The sequence below is a fragment of the Oncorhynchus mykiss genome, chromosome 2 (assembly GCF_057628025.1).
Source record: "Oncorhynchus mykiss isolate SJ-2025 chromosome 2, ASM5762802v1, whole genome shotgun sequence".
NCBI lineage: Eukaryota > Metazoa > Chordata > Actinopteri > Salmoniformes > Salmonidae > Oncorhynchus > Oncorhynchus mykiss.
In genome coordinates, this window is record NC_143023.1 from 90,554,734 (window position 1) to 90,572,896 (window position 18,163).

The 18,163-nt window shown below is 40.7% G+C and overlaps 1 protein-coding gene across 2 annotated transcripts; it reads left to right on the plus strand.

Moving 5' to 3' along the window:
- Positions 1-921: 921 nt before the first annotated feature.
- On the plus strand, positions 922-17,407 carry cpa5 (carboxypeptidase A5). Of its 2 annotated transcripts, none has more exons than XM_021576659.3 (11): positions 922-2,039; positions 2,753-2,834; positions 13,776-13,910; positions 14,224-14,325; positions 15,131-15,232; positions 15,457-15,558; positions 15,651-15,761; positions 16,147-16,237; positions 16,446-16,648; positions 16,818-16,902; positions 17,126-17,407. In XM_021576659.3, the coding sequence occupies exons 1-11, from the start codon at positions 1,972-1,974 to the stop codon at positions 17,311-17,313; spliced, it is 1,269 nt and encodes a 422-aa protein (XP_021432334.1). In that variant the 5' UTR covers positions 922-1,971; the 3' UTR covers positions 17,314-17,407. The 2 variants fall into 2 exon arrangements, with proteins under 2 accessions (XP_021432334.1, XP_021432343.1); XM_021576668.3 differs by having other exon boundaries at positions 1,150-2,039; positions 16,449-16,648.
- The last annotated feature ends 756 nt before the right edge of the window (positions 17,408-18,163 follow it).

Genomic DNA, 18,163 nt, shown 5'->3' on the forward strand with positions numbered 1-18,163 from the left:
TGTGGCCTTGTGTAACTGTGTTACAGACAAACTGCAAAACAGGTGGGTATCTAGGCAACTGTATAAATAATCATAAAATCATCATAAGGGGATGATTTGTGTAATTTATCAAACTCATGATAAATTCAAATGTAATTTCTTTCGATGCAGGCATGATTTTGTATGCCCTGTCTTTGCCAGTTGGTATGCAGAGTAATCTTGCATGTGAGAGAGAAAAAATAACTTCAAAACAAAATATTGTTAGACAAAATAAGGTCATGTGTCACGCCCTGGCCATAGAGAGTCTTATATTCTCTATTTTGGTTAGGCCAGGGTGTGACTAAGGTAGGCGTTCTATGTTCTTTTTTCTATGTTCTTGTATTTCTTTGTTTTTGGCCGGGTATGGTTCTCAATCAGGGACAGCTGTCTGTCGTTGTCTCTGATTGAGAACCATACTTAGGTAGCTCTTGCCCACATGGGATTTGTGGGTAGGTATTTTCTGTTTTTGGTGCACCTTGCAGAACTGTTTGTTTGTTGGTTTTGTTCCAGTATTTATCTTTATTAAAATGTGTTATGAATACGTACCACACTTCTCTTTGGTCCTCTTCTCCTTCTCCCAACGACAATCGATACATCTTGGTTCAAATGCATTCTAACAGGATTTTGTGTGCAGTGCTACTTGACAAATGTATTGCTGTCTTTTAGACAAATGTATTGTGGGTGTGCCTGTCTAAGTTAATGATTTACTTCTAGATATGGAAAAACCAACATGTACAGTATCTTTAATGTGTCATTCTTGTTATCAGCTCGATTGCATAAAATAGACTACAGTTACCCTTTCTAGAACGGGCACAGAGGGAGGGCAGAGAGATCTGGTAGTGCATACTGTTTCGGTCTCAAATGAGAGGGCCTATATCAACCAAACACAGCCTAAAGGTAATTGAACAGTTTGTCAAATGATGTCTTAATAATTCAACTGCCTTCCCAGCAAACAATGAATGTTCCTACCTCTTACAGCGTTCCTACAGTAGACACCAAATAGAACCTTTCAATTCAATCTGACATGAGGAAAAATCATTTGACAAGTGATATTTTGAAAGCAAGCAGCCACTGTATCTATTTTATTTTTGGTACTTTACCCCTTTTTCGTGATTTCCAATTGGTTGTTACAGTCTTGTCCCATCACTGCAACTGCCCTATGGACTCGGGAGAGGCGAAGGTCGCGGCTCCTTAACACACTGCTCGCTTAACCTAGAAGCCAGCCGCACCAATGTGTCGGAGGAAACACCGCACAGCTGGCAACCAAAGACAGCTTACATGCGCCCAGCCTACCACAAGGAGTCGCTAGAGCGCGATGGGACAATGAAATCCTGGCCAGCCAAATTCTCCCCTAACCCGGACGATGCTGGGCCAATTGTGCGCCACCTCATGGGTCTCCCGGTCAAGGCCGGCTGTGACACAGGCTGCAGCCTAACTATCATAAAACAGTTCCATTTCACTATGTTGCGCTTTCTGTTTTAATTTAACTCTGCTAATTATAGTGTTGCTGAATCTGACACTAACGAGGCAGTACTGTAGCACAACTTCCTGAATACAGGCTGACACAAATGCATTGGCCTACATCTGGTGCTTTGCCAAATGTGGCCCTTTTGCCGCACTTCATAACATGTTATTGGAATTTTCTTATGATTGCTTTCTGAAGTATTTATATAGGCTTTAGAAAGGGTTTATAATGGCTTCATTAAGCCTTAAAAGTTATTGTTTGTGTTTCAGATTTATTCATAAATACATGTATTTTTCTAGATAACTCAAACTAAAGCAAATGATGGCAAAGGTACAGAAACGACCCATCTGGTATTTCCCAGGATCTCCTGGCTGGCATGGGAAGCAAAGCAGCAGGCATCATACGCAAGTCCCCTTAAGCAAGGTCATGTGACCAGGACCATGGCATAAAAGGTGGTGGCCAAGGTGTGTGTCTCTACTCTATTGGCAATGATGAAGGGGCTGCTGGTCTTGACTGTGCTGTTTGTGGCCATTTTCGGCAAGGAAACATTTGAGGGGTGAGTGGATACACCAATGGTTGGTACTCATTTTGGGGAATATGTCCAATTCTATTTGGTGTCATGTTTGATATATCACCAGTAGTTGCTATATAAAGATTGTTATAAACTGGGTGGTTCGAGCCCTGAATTCTGATTGGCTGAAAGCCGTAGTGTATCAGACGGTATACCATGGGGTATGACAACATTTATTTTTACTGGTCTAATTACGTTGGTAACCAGTTTATAATAGCAATAAGGCACCTTGGGGGTTTGTGGTATATAGCCAATATATCACGGCTAAGGGTTGTGTCCAGGCACTCCGCGATATGTCGTGCATAAGAACAGCCTTTAGCCGTGGTATATTGGCCATATACCACACCCCCTCGGGTCTTTTGCTTAACTGAACCATAGGAAGGGTAGTATAAACATATGTCCTGCTTGCCTCTGTGATTCTGTAGACATGAGTTGCTTTTTCAATCTGTGTGACAGTCAGGCTTTATTACTTTTCAGTAAATTCAAATGAATCATTAAAGATGGCTACTCAATTTTAACTGTTGAGAGGAAACAAAGCTTATGGTCAAGGTTGACTCCAACTGTAAGTCATTATGTTGCTAAGCAGACGTTTCACCACAGTCTATGCTACTCGACTTCTCCCTTTCTCAACTCCAACCTCCCTCTCGGACGATTACTCAAGCATAGTTCAAATCTGAATGGTTCTCCTGTCTTTGCAGTGACAAGGTCCTTCGAATCACTGCGAAGGATGAGGTCCAGCTCGCTCTGCTGAAGGACCTGGCTGAGATGGAACATCTCCAGGTGTGGCATGACAATGACACTGATCATCATCATCATCATCATCAACATATCCACCACTGAAGCCACATATATCTAACCCCACCAACTCATTCAATACACTATAGCCTACTGCATTGGCATTTCCATTTCAATACGAAGTTTGACAAACATTGCAATGACCACAATATGAATTCATATTAATTCACTAGTCCAAGGCCTGGGAGGGATAAATAATATGTTTGTCATGGTCATGGGCAAAGAAACTCAAAGGGGGAGATAATGTCATGTGATAATCATTTTGATCCGATTGTGCAAACAGATCCTCAAGGAAGATGGATCCTTTTAAATATGCTATTGGACCAAAAACAGATTTGGCTAATTAATCTGGTCCAACAATTGATGATCCACACTTCTGTGAAAATATATACAATAATCTATTGAGCTCACAAGTAACAAATCCATCTATTATTATGGTGGGAGATTATAATACGGTTACAAATACCTCAAAGGATCGTAAAAGAAATGACATTACAAACTATCACCCTCATGCAATTAAGGAGATCACGAAGATCATGGATACATTAGAGCTAGTGAATATATGGAGGCTAAAAAACCCTGCCCTAGTGAGATATACAGTACATGGAGGAGGCTTAATCAAACTAGCCATCTTGACTACTTCCTTGTGTCATTCTTGCTGGCATCAAAATGTACAAAAGACCGAATGGGAACGGACCACCATCTAATTGGCCTCCACATAACTCTTACAGAATTTCCATGATGATGGGGGTGGGGATATTGGAAATTTAATCAAAACCTACTGGATGACAATTTGTTCTTAACCAACACAAAATAATTCATAATTAGATTTTTTTTCTGCACAACATAGGTACTGGAGATCCCCTTATTGTATGGGACACTTTCAAATGTACGTTTAGAGGCCGTTCAATACAATACTCAAACATTCAAACAAAAACAGTTTTGATTAAAAAAGATTAGACTAATAAAGAAAATAGAGGAAGTAACAGTGGAGGTAGATAGCAATAACAATTGTACAATAGCGGCACAAAATAAGTTAGAGGAAAAACAAAAATAATTAGAACTAGATTAAAATGAGAACTTATTCAAGAACGATGAAATGTAATTTATTGTAAAAATAAAGCTAACTGGACGGAACATTTTGAAAAATGCACTAAATCTTTCATCTTCAACATAGAAATGCTACCAAAAATAATTTACAGAAACTCTGACGGAGTCAGATGATGGAGTCATCCATGATTCACCAAATTATATTTTGAAAGAGGAAGCTAAATATTTTAAGCATATGTTTTCTTTTCAGTCTCCTCCATCTCCACTGAATGATGCTAACTGTATGGATTGTCCCCCTAATAATAATAATGTAAAATTAACAAATGTACAGAAAGACCCGTGTGAAGTTAAATAAAGGTGAAATTAAAAAAATATTAAAAGTCCAACTTACAGAGGATAAACATCTTGAAGCAATTAAATATTTTCATTCTGGAAAAATCCCAGGGTTTGGTGGTATACCAGTAGAAGTATATCAGACCGTAGAGGTTAAAGTTATGTACTGTATAGCAACCACAGTTGTAAAATAGTAAATAATGACTACTTCTCAGAAAGATTTGAGCTGTCAAGAGGAGTAAAACAAGGCTGTCCATTGTCTCCATATCTATTTGTTATGGCTATTGAAATGCTAGCTATTAAAATCAGATCCAACAAGAACATCAAGGGGTTAGAAAAAAACAAAAGTGTCAATGTATGCCAAAAACTCAAGTTTCTTCATAAGTCCGCAATCTGGATCCCTGTATGTTCTCATTGAAGATCACTTTTCTAGCCTCTCTGGACTAAAACCCAATCATGATATGTGTACCATATTAAGTATTGGATCTTTAAATGACACAATTTTTACACTACTGTGCCCTGTAGTTTACTAATAAAATAGGATGATGGTGAAGTAGACATGCTTGGTATTCCTATCTCTAAAGATGTAAACAAACTTACCACAACCAATTTCAATAGAAAGTTAGCAAAAATAGACAAGATGATGCATCCATGGAAAGGTAAATACCTGTATATTTATGGATAAATCACATTGATTAACTCTTTGGTCCTATCACAGTTTACTTACTTACTTATGGTGCTGCCTACTCCAGACGATTCGTTTTTTTAAATCATATGAGTAAAGAATATTTCACTTTATTTGGAATGCTAAGCCAAACATAATTAAACATGCCTTTTTATATAATGAACATGAAAGGATGAAATATTACAGCATTAGACCTCTCACTAAAAGCTTCACACATTCATAAATTATACTTAAACCCAAACTGGTTCTCCAGTAGATTACTAAGAAAGGCTCATCCTTTGTTCAAAAATGGGCTTTTTGCAACTTCTCATTTCAGATTAATTGAAAATAAAACTTTGTTCAAATTATCACCCTTTCTTAAACAAGCCATACAAAGCTGGTTACAATTGTAAATTTATCCCCCAGAAAAAAACAGAACAAATATTACAACAAATATTATGGTTAAACTCAAATATTCTGATTGATAAAAAATATTATGAAGTTATGTCACATATTCAGCTATCAAAAATATATGGTAATGTTTGTTCAAACCAACTGATTGCAGTATTACCATAAAAATGGAAGAGGCAAGTGGAAGAGGGAGAATGTAGGGAACTGGTTTGTCTGCCACATATGAAAGACAAAAATTGTCTGAAAAAGATTGGCATAAATAGACAAATATACCAGTTACATTTGAGGACAAAAATGTTGACAGCTGCGCCATACAGGTTGCAAAATCCCCTGCTGATTTTGTACATTTGCCAACTGACAAAGAAATGATCAGTCTATAATTTTAATGGTAGGTTTATTTGAACAGTGAGATACAGAATAATAACAAAATGATCCAGAAAAACGCATGTCAAAAATGTTTTAAATTGATTTGTATTCTAATGAGGGAAATAAGTTTTTGACCCCCTCTCAATCAGAAAGATTTCTGGCTCCCAGGTGTCTTTTATACAGGTAACGAGCTGAGATTAGGAGCACACTCTTAAAGGGAGTGCTCCTAATCTCAGTTTGTTACCTGTATAAAAGACACCTGTCCACAGAATCAATCAATCAATCAGATTCCAAACTCTCCACCATGGCCAAGACCAAAGAGCTCTCCAAGGATGTCAGGAACAAGATTGTAGACCTACACAAGGCTGGAATGGGCTACAGGACCATCGTCAAGCAGCTTGGTGAGAAGGTGACAACAGTTGGTGCGATTATTCGCAAATGGAAGAAACACAAAATAACTGTCACTCTCCCTCGGCCTGGGGCTCCATGCAAGAGCTCACCCCGTGGAGTTGCAATGATCATGAGAACGGTGAGGAATCAGCCCAAAACTACACGGGAGGATCTTGTCAATGATCTCAAGGCAGCTGGGAACATAGTCACCAAGAAAACAATTGGTAACACACTACGCCGTGAAAACTGAAATCCTGCAGCGCCCGCAAGGTCCCCCTGCTCAAGAAAGGACAAATACATGCCCGTCTGAAGTTTGCCAATGAGCATCTGAATGATTCAAAGGACAACTGGGTGAAAGTGTTGTGGTCAGCTGAGACAAAAATGGAGCTTTTTGGCATCAACTCAACTCGCCGTGTTTGGAGGAGGAGGAATGCTGTCTATGACCCCAAGAACACCATCCCCACCATCAAACATGGAGGTGGAAACATTATGCTTGTGTTTTTCTGCTAAGGGGACAGGACAACTTCACTGCATCAAAGGGACGATGGACGGGGCCATGTACCGTCAAATCTTGGGTGAGAACCTCCTTCCCTCAGCCAGGGCATTGAAAATGGGTCGTGGATGGGTATTCCAGCATGACAATGACCCAAAACACACGGACAAGGCAACAAAGGAGTGGCTCAAGAAGAAGCACATTAATGGTGGTAGTAGCAAATATTCAAACGAGAGCTTTGAAGGCCAAAGTGGAGAAGGGTTCCATGTGAACAGCAGTTGAACATGGGTCAGTCGGTCCTAAGAGATGGGCGAACACCATTCGGAAGGGAGGGGGCGATGGCCTCCGTTGCCCCCGGCCGATCGAAAGGGAGCCGGTTTCAGATCCCCAAATCCGGAGTGTCGGAGATGGGCGCCACGAGGCGTCCAGTGCGGTAACGCGACCGATCCCGCAGAAGCTTTGTGAAGGGTAGTGTAATCTTAATCCCAGCACAGTAGAGGTTTGAGCGGCAAAGAAGGTCCAGGCAATAGGGCCATTAAGAGATAATGATTATAGCGGGCAAGAAATCTATAAATAAAGGGTCTCGAAGACAGGACCCCTACACCTAATAATGGTGATGAGTATAAAAAAAAGTTTAAGGTCCAAGCAATGGGGCCGTGCCATCAATAGAATGGTGATTATAGCGGGCAAGAAGGTCCTGGCCTAGCCAGTCTCCAGACCTTAATCCCATAGAAAATCTGTGGAGGGAGCTGAAGTTTTCGAGTTGCCCAACGTCAGCCTCGAGACCTTAATGACTTGGAGAAGATCTGCAAAGGGGAGTGGGACAAAATCCCTCCTGAGATGTGTGCATACCTGGTGGCCAACTACAAGAAAATGCTGACCTCTGTGATTGCCAACAAGGGTTTTGCAAATTTTTTTTTGCCATGCGTTTTTCTGGATTTTTTGTTGTTGTTATTCTGTCTCTCACTGTTCAAATAAACCTACCATTAAAATTATAGACTGATAATTTCTTTGTTAGTGGGCAAACGTACAAAATCAGCAGGGGATCAAATAATTTTTCGGCATACAACAATCTCAGCTCTGCATACTTAGCTGTGAAGATACCAATATTCTGATATTGCCCCTATGAACAGTGGGGGAAAAAAGTATTTAGTCAGCCACCAATTGTGCAAGTCATCCCACTTAAAAAAGATGAGAGAGGCCTGTAATTTTCATCATAGGTACACTTCAACTATGACAGACAAATTAGAGAGAAAATAATCCAGAAAATCACATTGTAGGATTTTTAATGAATTTATTTGCAAATTATGGTGGAAAATAAGTCTTTGGTCAATAACAAAAGTTTATCTCAATACTATATACCCTTTGTTGGCAATGACAGAGGTCAAACGTTTTCTGTAAGTCTTCACAAGGTTTTCACACACTGTTGCTGGTATTTTGGACCATTTCTCCATGCAGATCTCCTCTAGAGCAGTGATGTTTTGGGGCTGTTGCTGGGCAACACAGATTTTCAACTTCCTCCAAAGATTTTCTATGGGGTTGAGATCTGGAGACTGGCTAGGCCACTCCAGGACCTTGAAATGCTTACGAAGCCACTCCTTCGTTGCCCGGGCGGTGTGTTTGGGATCATTGTCATGCTGAAAGACCCAGCCACGTTTCATCTTCAATGCCCTTGCTGATGGAAGGAGGTTTTCACTCAAAATCTCACGATACATGGCCCCATTCATTCTTTCCTTTACATGGATCAGTCGTCCTGGTCCCTTTGGAGAAAAACAGCCCCAAAGCATGATGTTTCCACCCCCATGCTTCACAGTAGGTATGGTGTTCTTTGGATGCAACTCAGCATTCTTTGTCCTCCAAACACGACGAGTTGAGTTTTTACCAAAATATATATATTTGACCATATGACATTCTCCCAATCTTCTTCTGGATCATCCAAATGCTCTCTAGCAAACTTCAGACGGGCCTGGACATGTACTGGCTTAAGCAGGGGGACACGTCTGGCACTGCAGGATTTGAGTCCCTGGCGGCGTAGTGTGTTACTGATGGTAGGCTTTGTTACTTTGGTCCCAACTCTCTGCAGGTCATTCGCTAGGTCCCCCCGTGTGGTTCTGGGATTTTTGCTCAACGTTCTTGTGATCATTTTGACCCCACGGGGTGAGATCTTGCGTGGAGCCCCAGATCGAGGTAGATTATCAGTGGTCTTGTATGTCTTCCATTTCCTAATAATTGCTCCCACAGTTGATTTCTTCAAACCAAGCTGCTTACCTATTGCAGATTCAGTCTTCCCAGCCTGGTGCAGGTCTACAATTTTGTTTCTGTTGTCCTTTGACAGCTCTTTGGTCTTGGCCATAGTGGAGTTTGGAGTGTGACTGTTTGAGGTTGAGGACAGGTGTCTTTTATACTGATAAGTTCAAACAGGTGCCATTAATACAGGTAACGAGTGGAGGACAGAGGAGCCTCTTAAAGAAGAAGTTACAGGTCTGTGAGAGCCAGAAATCTTGCTTGTTTGTAGGTGACCAAATACTTATTTTCCACCATAATTTGCAAATAAATTCATAAAAAAATCCTACAATGTGATTTTCTGGATTTTTTCTGTCTCATTTTGTCTGTCATAGTTGAAGTGTACCTATGATGAAAATGACAGGCCTCTCTCATATTTTTAAGTGGGAGAACTTGCACAACACTTTGTCTTCCTCAGGAGACTGAAAAGATTTGCCATGGGTCCACAAAAAGTTCTATAGCTACACCATCGAGAGCATCCTGACTGGTTGTATCCCCGCCTGGTATGGCAACTGCTCAGCATCTGACTGCAAGGCGCTACAGAGGGTGTGTGTATGGCCCAGTACATCAAGGTCAAGCTTCCTGCCGTCCAGGACCTGTATACCAGGCGGTGTCAGAGGAAGGCCCAAAAAATTGTCAAAGACTCCAGTCACCCAAGTCATAGAATGTTCTCTCTGCTATCGCATGGCAAGCGATACCGGAGGGCCAAGTCTTGGTCCAAAAGGCTTCTTAACAGCTTCTACCCTCAAGCCATAAGACTGCTGAACAATTAATCAAATGGTCACCTGTACTTTTTACAGGTTGAAAATGTATGTAAAACATCACACCATATTTGAAAAATGTATGACACATGGAAACCAAACAAGGGTGGTCCACGATCTGTGACCGGTGGGATGGGCTGACAGTAGCTGAGGGGTGGGATTAAAGAGCTCATGATCGGTGATGGTATAATTGAAAACACTACATATAATGTATACCATAGTAAAATCTAATGCATGTATGTCAGTGGAGGCTCCTCAGAGGAGGAAGGGGAGGACCATCCTCCTAAGTGAATTTCATTTTTAGAAAATTGTGAAAGTTATCCTTTTTAGATAAAACTATACTAAATATATTCAGATGTCACCAAATAATTGATTCAAACACATTGTTTTGCAATGAAGGTCTACGGTATCCTCAAAAGCACTCTATAGGGTAACACCATAGTGCAGCCAGAGGACACCTAGTTTCCTTCCTCCTCTGGATACATTGACTTCAATAGAAAACATTATGGTTCTCACCCCATTCCATAGACTTAAACAGTAATTATGACAACTTCTCAGAGTTCTTGCAGCATGAACTGACATGTTGTCCACCCAATCAAAGGATCGGAGAATGAATCTAGTACTGAAAGTATAAGCTACAGCTAGCTAGCACTGCAGTACATAAAAAGTTGTTGAGTAGTTGATTCAAAGAGAGAGAAAGACAGTAGTTGAACAGTTTTAAACAAATGTATTTCTTCAAAAATTAAGAAAAACCAAGAAAGGAACAGAGAGAGAGCAAGCTATATTTCTTATTCTTTTCACTTTCACTTACTTAGCTATCGAATGCAGCTAGCTATTTGAGCCTACTCAAACACCTTGCTCAAACATTGAGGGATGCTATGTTACTTCACTGGCTATGGCTATCCAACACTGGAACTCTTCCAAGTCAAGGTAAGCTTTTGTTTTTATTAATTTATTGCCACCGGGGCCCACCGGTGTAATTGCTAAACTGCTTGTACACTTTACTGTATGATTGTAGCCAGTTTACAAAAGCGTTAGTTCTAGTACCTATGTTGACTTGACGTTAGCTAATATGGTGACAACGATATAGGCTGTGTGTAGCAGTTAACGGTTATGATATGAAGGTTAGGCTTGGAAAGGTTTTTTCGTCTGGTCACAGTCAGCTGATGTGTTGTGCACGAAAGGAAAAGGTGAGAGGAGTACATTTATGCGCACATAGATGCGTGAAGGAATTATCCAACGATCAAAAGGATCATGCTGTTTGTGTGTGGTTGTTATGAAAGTGAATTGTGCTTGCGTGTGATCAGGGGTGTATTCTTTCTGCCGATTCTGTTGAAAAAAAAATCTTAAACGGAAGCAAATGGAACGAAACGGGGATAAACATATCTGAATTCGTCCAACAGAAATTATTGTTTGCAACAGTTGGACTAATGATAACACCCTAGATCAGCTAGATGCAGGCAAGATTGTGCAAGGTGGTTGTAACGATGTGCGAATGAGTGTTTTAATTAATAAATAAACACGAAACACAAACAACGCACAGAGTCAATAACACATAAAGAAAGGGGAGTGACAGATATAGGGAAGATAATCAAGGAGGTCCAAGTGAGTGTCATGAGGTGCAGCTGCGCGAGATGATGGTGACAGGTATAATCAGCAGCCTGATGACCAAGCGGCCGGAGAGGGAGTATACGTGACAGTGGTATTGAATATGTCAATGTCTGTCACCTTGATTACTCTAATTTCTCTCAACCTGTGCACATACGTTATAAACTTTCATTCATAGGCTAGGTTGAAGCAAAGTCATTATGGGTATAGGGAAAATTTGTGTATGATTTAGTAGCTAGCCTAAACCTATCGATGTTACATTGAGCTGGGTGAATGGAATATGAATGACAGTCATCCAATAGACTGTAATAGAAAAAAGACCAGGCTCATAAAAAAAAATATCGTCCTCCCTCATCTTAAACTGCATCGACTGCCACTGTTATGTGTCTATGTATGTACAGTACATTTATGTGTATATACAGTGCCTTGCGAAAGTATTCGGCCCCCTTGAACTTTGCGACCTTTTTGCCACATTTCAGGCTTCAAACATAAAGATATAAAACTGTATTTTTTTGTGAAGAATCAACAACAAGTGGGACACAATCATGAAGTGGAACGACATTTATTGGATATTTCAAACTTTTTTAACAAATCAAAAACTGAAAAATTGGGCGTGCAAAATTATTCAGCCCCCTTAAGTTAATACTTTGTAGCGCCACCTTTTGCTGCGATTACAGCTGTAAGTCGCTTGGGGTATGTCTCTATCAGTTTTGCACATCGAGAGACTGACATTTTTTCCCATTCCTCCTTGCAAAACAGCTCGAGCTCAGTGAGGTTGGATGGAGAGCATTTGTGAACAGCAGTTTTCAGTTCTTTCCACAGATTCTCGATTGGATTCAGGTCTGGACTTTAACTTGGCCATTCTAACACCTGGATATGTTGGGGCGGCAGGGTAGCCTAGTGGTTAGAGCGTTGGACTAGTAACCGGAAGGTTGCGAGTTCAAACCCCCGAGCTGACAAGGTACAAATCTGTCGTTCTGCCCCTGAACAGGCAGTTAACCCACTGTTCCCAGGCCGTCATTGAAAATAAGAATTTGTTCTTAACTGACTTGCCTGGTTAAATAAAGGTAAAATAAAAAAAAAAAATTTTTGAACCATTCAATTGTAGATTTTGCTTTATGTTTTGGATCATTGTCTTGTTGGAAGACAAATCTCTGTCCCAGTCTCAGGTCTTTTGCAGACTCCATCAGGTTTTCTTCCAGAATGGTCCTGTATTTGGCTCCATCCATCTTCCCATCAATTTTAACCATCTTCCCTGTCCCTGCTGAAGAAAAGCAGGCCCAAACCATGATGCTGCCACCACCATGTTTGACAGTGGGGATGGTGTGTTCAGCTGTGTTGCTTTTACGCCAAACATAACGTTTTGCATTGTTGCCAAAAAGTTCAATTTTGGTTTCATCTGACCAGAGCACCTTCTTCCACATGTTTGGTGTGTCTCCCAGGTGGCTTGTGGCAAACTTTAAATTACACTTTTTATGGATATCTTTAAGAAATGGCTTTGTTCTTGCCACTCTTCCATAAAGGCCAGATTTGTGCAATATACGACTGATTGTTGTCCTATGGACAGAGTCTCCCACCTCAGCTGTAGATCTCTGCAGTTCATCCAGAGTGATCATGGGCCTCTTGGCTGCATCTCTGATCAGTCTTCTCCTTGTATGAGCTGAAAGTTTAGAGGGACGGCCAGGTCTTGGTAGATTTGCAGTGGTCTGATACTCCTTCCATTTCAATATTATCGCTTGCACAGTGCTCCTTGGGATGTTTAAAGCTTGGGAAATCTTTTTGTATCCAAATCCGGCTTTAAACTTCTTCACAACAGTATCTCGGACCTGCCTGGTGTGTTCTTTGTTCTTCGTGATGCTCTCTGCGCTTTTAACGGACCTCTGAGACTATCACAGTGCATTTGCATTTATACGGAGACTTGATTACACACAGGTGGATTGTATTTATCATCATTAGTCATTTAGGTCAACATTGGATCATTCAGAGATCCTCACTGAACTTCTGGAGAGAGTTTGCTGCACTGAAAGTAAAGGGGCTGAATAATTTTGCACGCCCAATTTTTCAGTTTTTGATTTGTTAAAAAAGTTTGAAATATCCAATAAATGTCGTTCCACTTCATGATTGTGTCCCACTTGTTGTTGATTCTTCACAAAAAAATACAGTTTTATATCTTTATGTTTGAAGCCTGAAATGTGGCAAAAGGTCGCAAAGTTCAAGGGGGCCGAATACTTTCGCAAGGCACTGTATGTATGTATGTAAAATATATCTTTGTCAGGTGAATGCTGTATATGAAAGTACCATTTATGTAGTATGTGAAATGTAATATATATAATGTGTGTGTATATGTAACAAGAAAGCTTTAAAAACAAAAAAAGCTACGGATGGGTTAAAAATAAAAAATTTAAAAAAGTAAAAATAACAATAAATATTAACTTGACCATGCATTTCCTTTTCAATAGCTGTTCAAAGTGCTTGCTATGTTGGCTTAACATGTCAACTTGTCTTCTGTCCTCCTCCTTCCTGCTCTCTCTCCTACCCTGCTCTCTCTCCTCCCTCCTCTCTCCAAGCTGGATGTGTGGATGGAGCCCATTGACCTCTCCACTCCTATGGACATCAGAGTTCCCTTCACCAGCCTGCAGACCGTCAAGGCCTTCCTGGAGACTGAAGACATCCCGTACTCCGTCATGATCAAGGACCTACAGGTAGGATCATACAGACACACACAATATAATTATGGGGTGGTAGGAGTCCAGGAGGAAGTGACTGAGCTCAGGGAGATTACTTCAGTCTTTACTATGTCTTGAAATAGTATATCCATGTCATGACTTACAGTAAATAAATAAGATGGTTAAATAAGATTATGTGCAACAGCTCAATTTTATCTGTGCTCACAATGATCAAAAGAGATTTGGATAAGTCATATGGGATAACTACATATTGTTTCATAATAGTGTTATAAATCATTGTAAAGTGTTATAAAGCCTTGTAGTGACCTTTTGACCCCCGTTATGACAGGTTATGTTGGACGAGGAGCAGGACCAGATGCTGAGTGCACGTGCCGCTGCCCCCAGAACCACCGATGACTACGACTACTCCAACTACCACGACATTGCTGATGTACAGTTGAAGTCTGAAGTTTACATACACCTTAGCCAAATACATTTAAACTCAGTTTTTCACAATTCCTGACATTTAATCCTAGTAAAAATGCCTTGTTTTAGGCCAGTTAGGATCACCACTTTATTTTAACTTGTTATGGCTGCAATCCCGGTAATTGATATGGATTCCCGGATTGATATGACAACTACCAGTGAAAATAGAGGGCGCCAAATTCAAACTACAGAAATCTCATAATTACAATTCCTAAAACATATTTAGTGTATGTAAACTTCTGACCCACTGGAATTGTGATACAGTGAATTATAAGTGAAATAATCTGTCTGTAAACAATTGTTGGAAAAATGACTTGTGTCATGCACAAAGTAGATGTCTTAACCGACTTGCCAAAACTATAGTTTGTTAACAAGAATTTTGTGGAGTGGTTGAAAAACTAGTTTTAACGACTCCAACCCAAGTTTGTAAACTTCCGACTTCAACTGTAAGTACCAACCCATCACACAAGTATCATGGAGAATTGGCCCATTTCACATGATCACTCTGAACTCATACTGAGTGAGACATCATTAATACTGTCATCGTAAGACCTACCTAAGAATTCTGTAAGCAATGCAAGACACTGTTTTCTGTTGTTGAAACCTACAGTATTTTGGGGAACACCTTATTTGAAGTGTCCTGACATAAGGAGTTCATAAAACATTCAAAAGCAGAACATAAGGATTCATGAAAAGCTTATGTCAACAACCGCAAATTGACAGTAACAACCTCTCTCTGTCTCTGTCTCTTTCTCTATCTATCTCATCAGATCTATAGTTTCCAGGACATGCTTGTGGCTGAGAACCCCAATCTGGTCAGCAAGATCGTGATTGGCCAGAGTTACCAGGGACGCACCCTGAATGTGCTCAAGGTAAGTTCCTGACGAGAGTGGCATGTTTTATCTGCTATGGCCTTGTAAAGAGTACTAGTAAAATGACAAGTGAAAAGTCAGTGAAGGTAGATTTTTCCTAATCCCGGACGAGGCCCTATTTTTTGGTACATGTTACATGGTTGTATGTTAAATGTGTATCAAGTTTACAGTATTTGAGGATTGTAGTAGGTGTTCTTTACACCCCCTTCGTCTCTCTTTTCTAGTTCAGTACTGGTGGAACCAACAGACCTGGTATCTGGCTTGACACAGGAATCCATTCCAGGGAATGGATCACTCAAGCTAGCGGCACCTGGTTCGCCAAGAAGGTTCATCGGTGTTTTCTCCACCACAGTCTTTAAACCTTTCCCCTCTCTTCATCTACACATGTATCACTTTAACCTTCTGTTTCCATATCCAGATTGTGACCGACTACGGACGTGACGCCGCTCTCACTGCCATCCTGGACAAGATGGACATCTTCCTGGAGATTGTGACTAACCCCGATGGCTACTACTACACTCACAATAGTGTGAGTCTCTCATCACAATAGAAAATACCCTTACATTTCTAGGTTGATCACAAATGTTGATTACAATGTCATCTCTCCATTTCAATTGACCTCTTCTTTTTTCAGTGATTATTTTACAAGGTCAAAGGGCACATATCAGACTAGGGAGTTGAACACAACAGCCACTGTCATCCTCTTTGATTACTAACTACATATTACATATGTATGCGTGATCTGAATCTCTATTACCAAATATCATCTATCTAATATTGCTTTCAAAGTGTTTCAGTGTTGTGTCCTGCTTTGTCATTTGACTTCGTTCTGACATCATCACCTGCTGCTCACAGCTATGCACTAGACAAAACCAAACAAACCATGAGTCACGATGACTGTTAATTTTCCACAGAACCGTATGTGGCGTAAGACCAGGAAGCCCAACCCTGGCTCTTCCTGTGTTGGAACTGACCCCAACAGGAACTGGGATGCTGGTTTTGGAGGTATACTTTTCCTTGTCACTTGAATGTTGCAAACACTTTATATTCAAATACAATAGATTCAGAGGTGACAAATTGAATAAGATACCAAATCTAAAGTTTTTGTCAATTAAAATGGTATCTCCTTGCCCTTGGTGAGATAGTATTTTACTGTTAATGTTTAGTTGGGCACTAATCTTTCTTTACCATTTGTCTCCTCTCTGGTCTTTAGTAGAGCCCGGCTCCAGTGGCAGTCCCTGTTCTGAGACTTACCGCGGACCCGAAGCTCACTCTGAGTCTGAGGTCAAGTCCATTGTGGACTTTGTAAAGTCTCACGGCAACCTGAAGGCCTTCGTGTCCATCCATTCCTACTCCCAGATGCTCCTCTACCCCTACGGTTACACCAGTACCCCCTGCAAGGACCAGAGCGAACTGGTGAGTCTAGCAACCATCAACTAGTTGTCTTTGACATGTCTAGTAACAACTTGTGGCATTTGTTCCACTAGGGAGTGCCCTGCCAGCATTCTCCACCATATGTGGCCTCACCGGGGGAAGGGTGACGCGAGCATGGTACTTTTACATGACTAGTATTATCTTGTCACAGCACGACCTGGCCATGAAGGCAATCACTGACCTGGCTTCCATGTACGGAACCTCCTACAGATACGGCAGCACCATCAACACCATCTGTAAGTGTCAAACACCAGCTAAAAATGTTCACTGCTTTAATGGCTCCCATCCCATTCCATTCCAATGTAGTCCAGCTCATTCTGCCAACATGAGTACACCCCATCTGTATAACCTAACCAAGGTTTTTACAATATTCTTATCCTATGGTTTGTATGCTGGTACATACTCTGTGAATTAAAAACAGAAACTATGGTCTATTCCCTTCTTTCTTGTCATTTCCAGACCAGGCTAGTGGTATCACTGTTGACTGGACCTACAACCAGGGCATCAAGTACTCCTATACCTTCGAGCTGAGAGACACTGGTCGCTATGGTTTCATCCTACCAGCCAATCAGATCCTCCCTACTGCCAAGGAGACTTGGCTGGCTCTGATGGCCATCATGGAGCACACCAAGGACAACACCAACTAGAGGAGTGACCATGACAACCTAATGGACACTGTGAATCCACTAAGGTTGTTTACAGGCCACAAACAGAGGAATAAATGTCAACTGTTATACCTGATTTTGTCTTCTATTTCATTTTACTTGAGGTGATGTTGAAATGAAGCAAAGAGAAAGGTTGTTATGGTTGAAGGTCTTAACATGGTCATTATAATGTATTACAACAAAAAGAACACGAGTCCATAGAGAGTAAAGTGAGGATAACTATTTTTGTATTCTTCATATTCCCAACTCAAATGATGACATGAACTGCTACTGGACAACTTAATGATTCCGCCAATGAAAAATGTAAAGTTCATATGTTGTATCATTTTGGGTTGCATAAGTTGTTTATGTGTATCTCTCACATAGGGTGCCCATGCTAGAAAACTGGTTATGGTTTTACCAATGAAAATAAGCACCCTTTTGGGCGTGGGAAATGTGGACATTTCTAGGGAGTGGTGTGCCATATAAACAGTTGTGGTGTCTCTCTGTCTCCAAGGCTTGCGGCCTACCAAAGGTTTAAAGACGTTCAGCTGGATTGCCCAGGTCATGTGGTTTAGAAAGTTAATGGGTGTGATTAACCGATCGGAAACACATTTCACCTGGTTGAATGTACATGTACGGTGGTTTGTATTAGTTAGTTAGTTAGGTAGTTAGTTAGTTAGCTTGTTAGATAAACTACAAATAATCGGTGACAGATTTGTCTTTAAAGGAGACACAAGCAGACCAATTCTGATATTTTGCCCAATTATTGGCAAAAGAACTGGTCTCATTGGTGAAAAGACCAATTACGAGTGGGAAAATATCTGAATTGGGCTGTCTGTGTAAACACAGT

Excerpts from the sequence above, each read along its gene's own strand:
- cpa5 (XM_021576659.3), top strand. The coding sequence starts at position 1,972 with ATGATGAAGGGGCTGCTGGTCTTGACTGTGCTGTTTGTGGCCATTTTC. Across the intron at positions 2,040-2,752 it reads GGCAAGGAAACATTTGAGGG|TGACAAGGTCCTTCGAATCA; the intron begins GTGAGTGGATAC and ends CTGTCTTTGCAG. Across the intron at positions 2,835-13,775 it reads CTGAGATGGAACATCTCCAG|CTGGATGTGTGGATGGAGCC; the intron begins GTGTGGCATGAC and ends CCTCTCTCCAAG.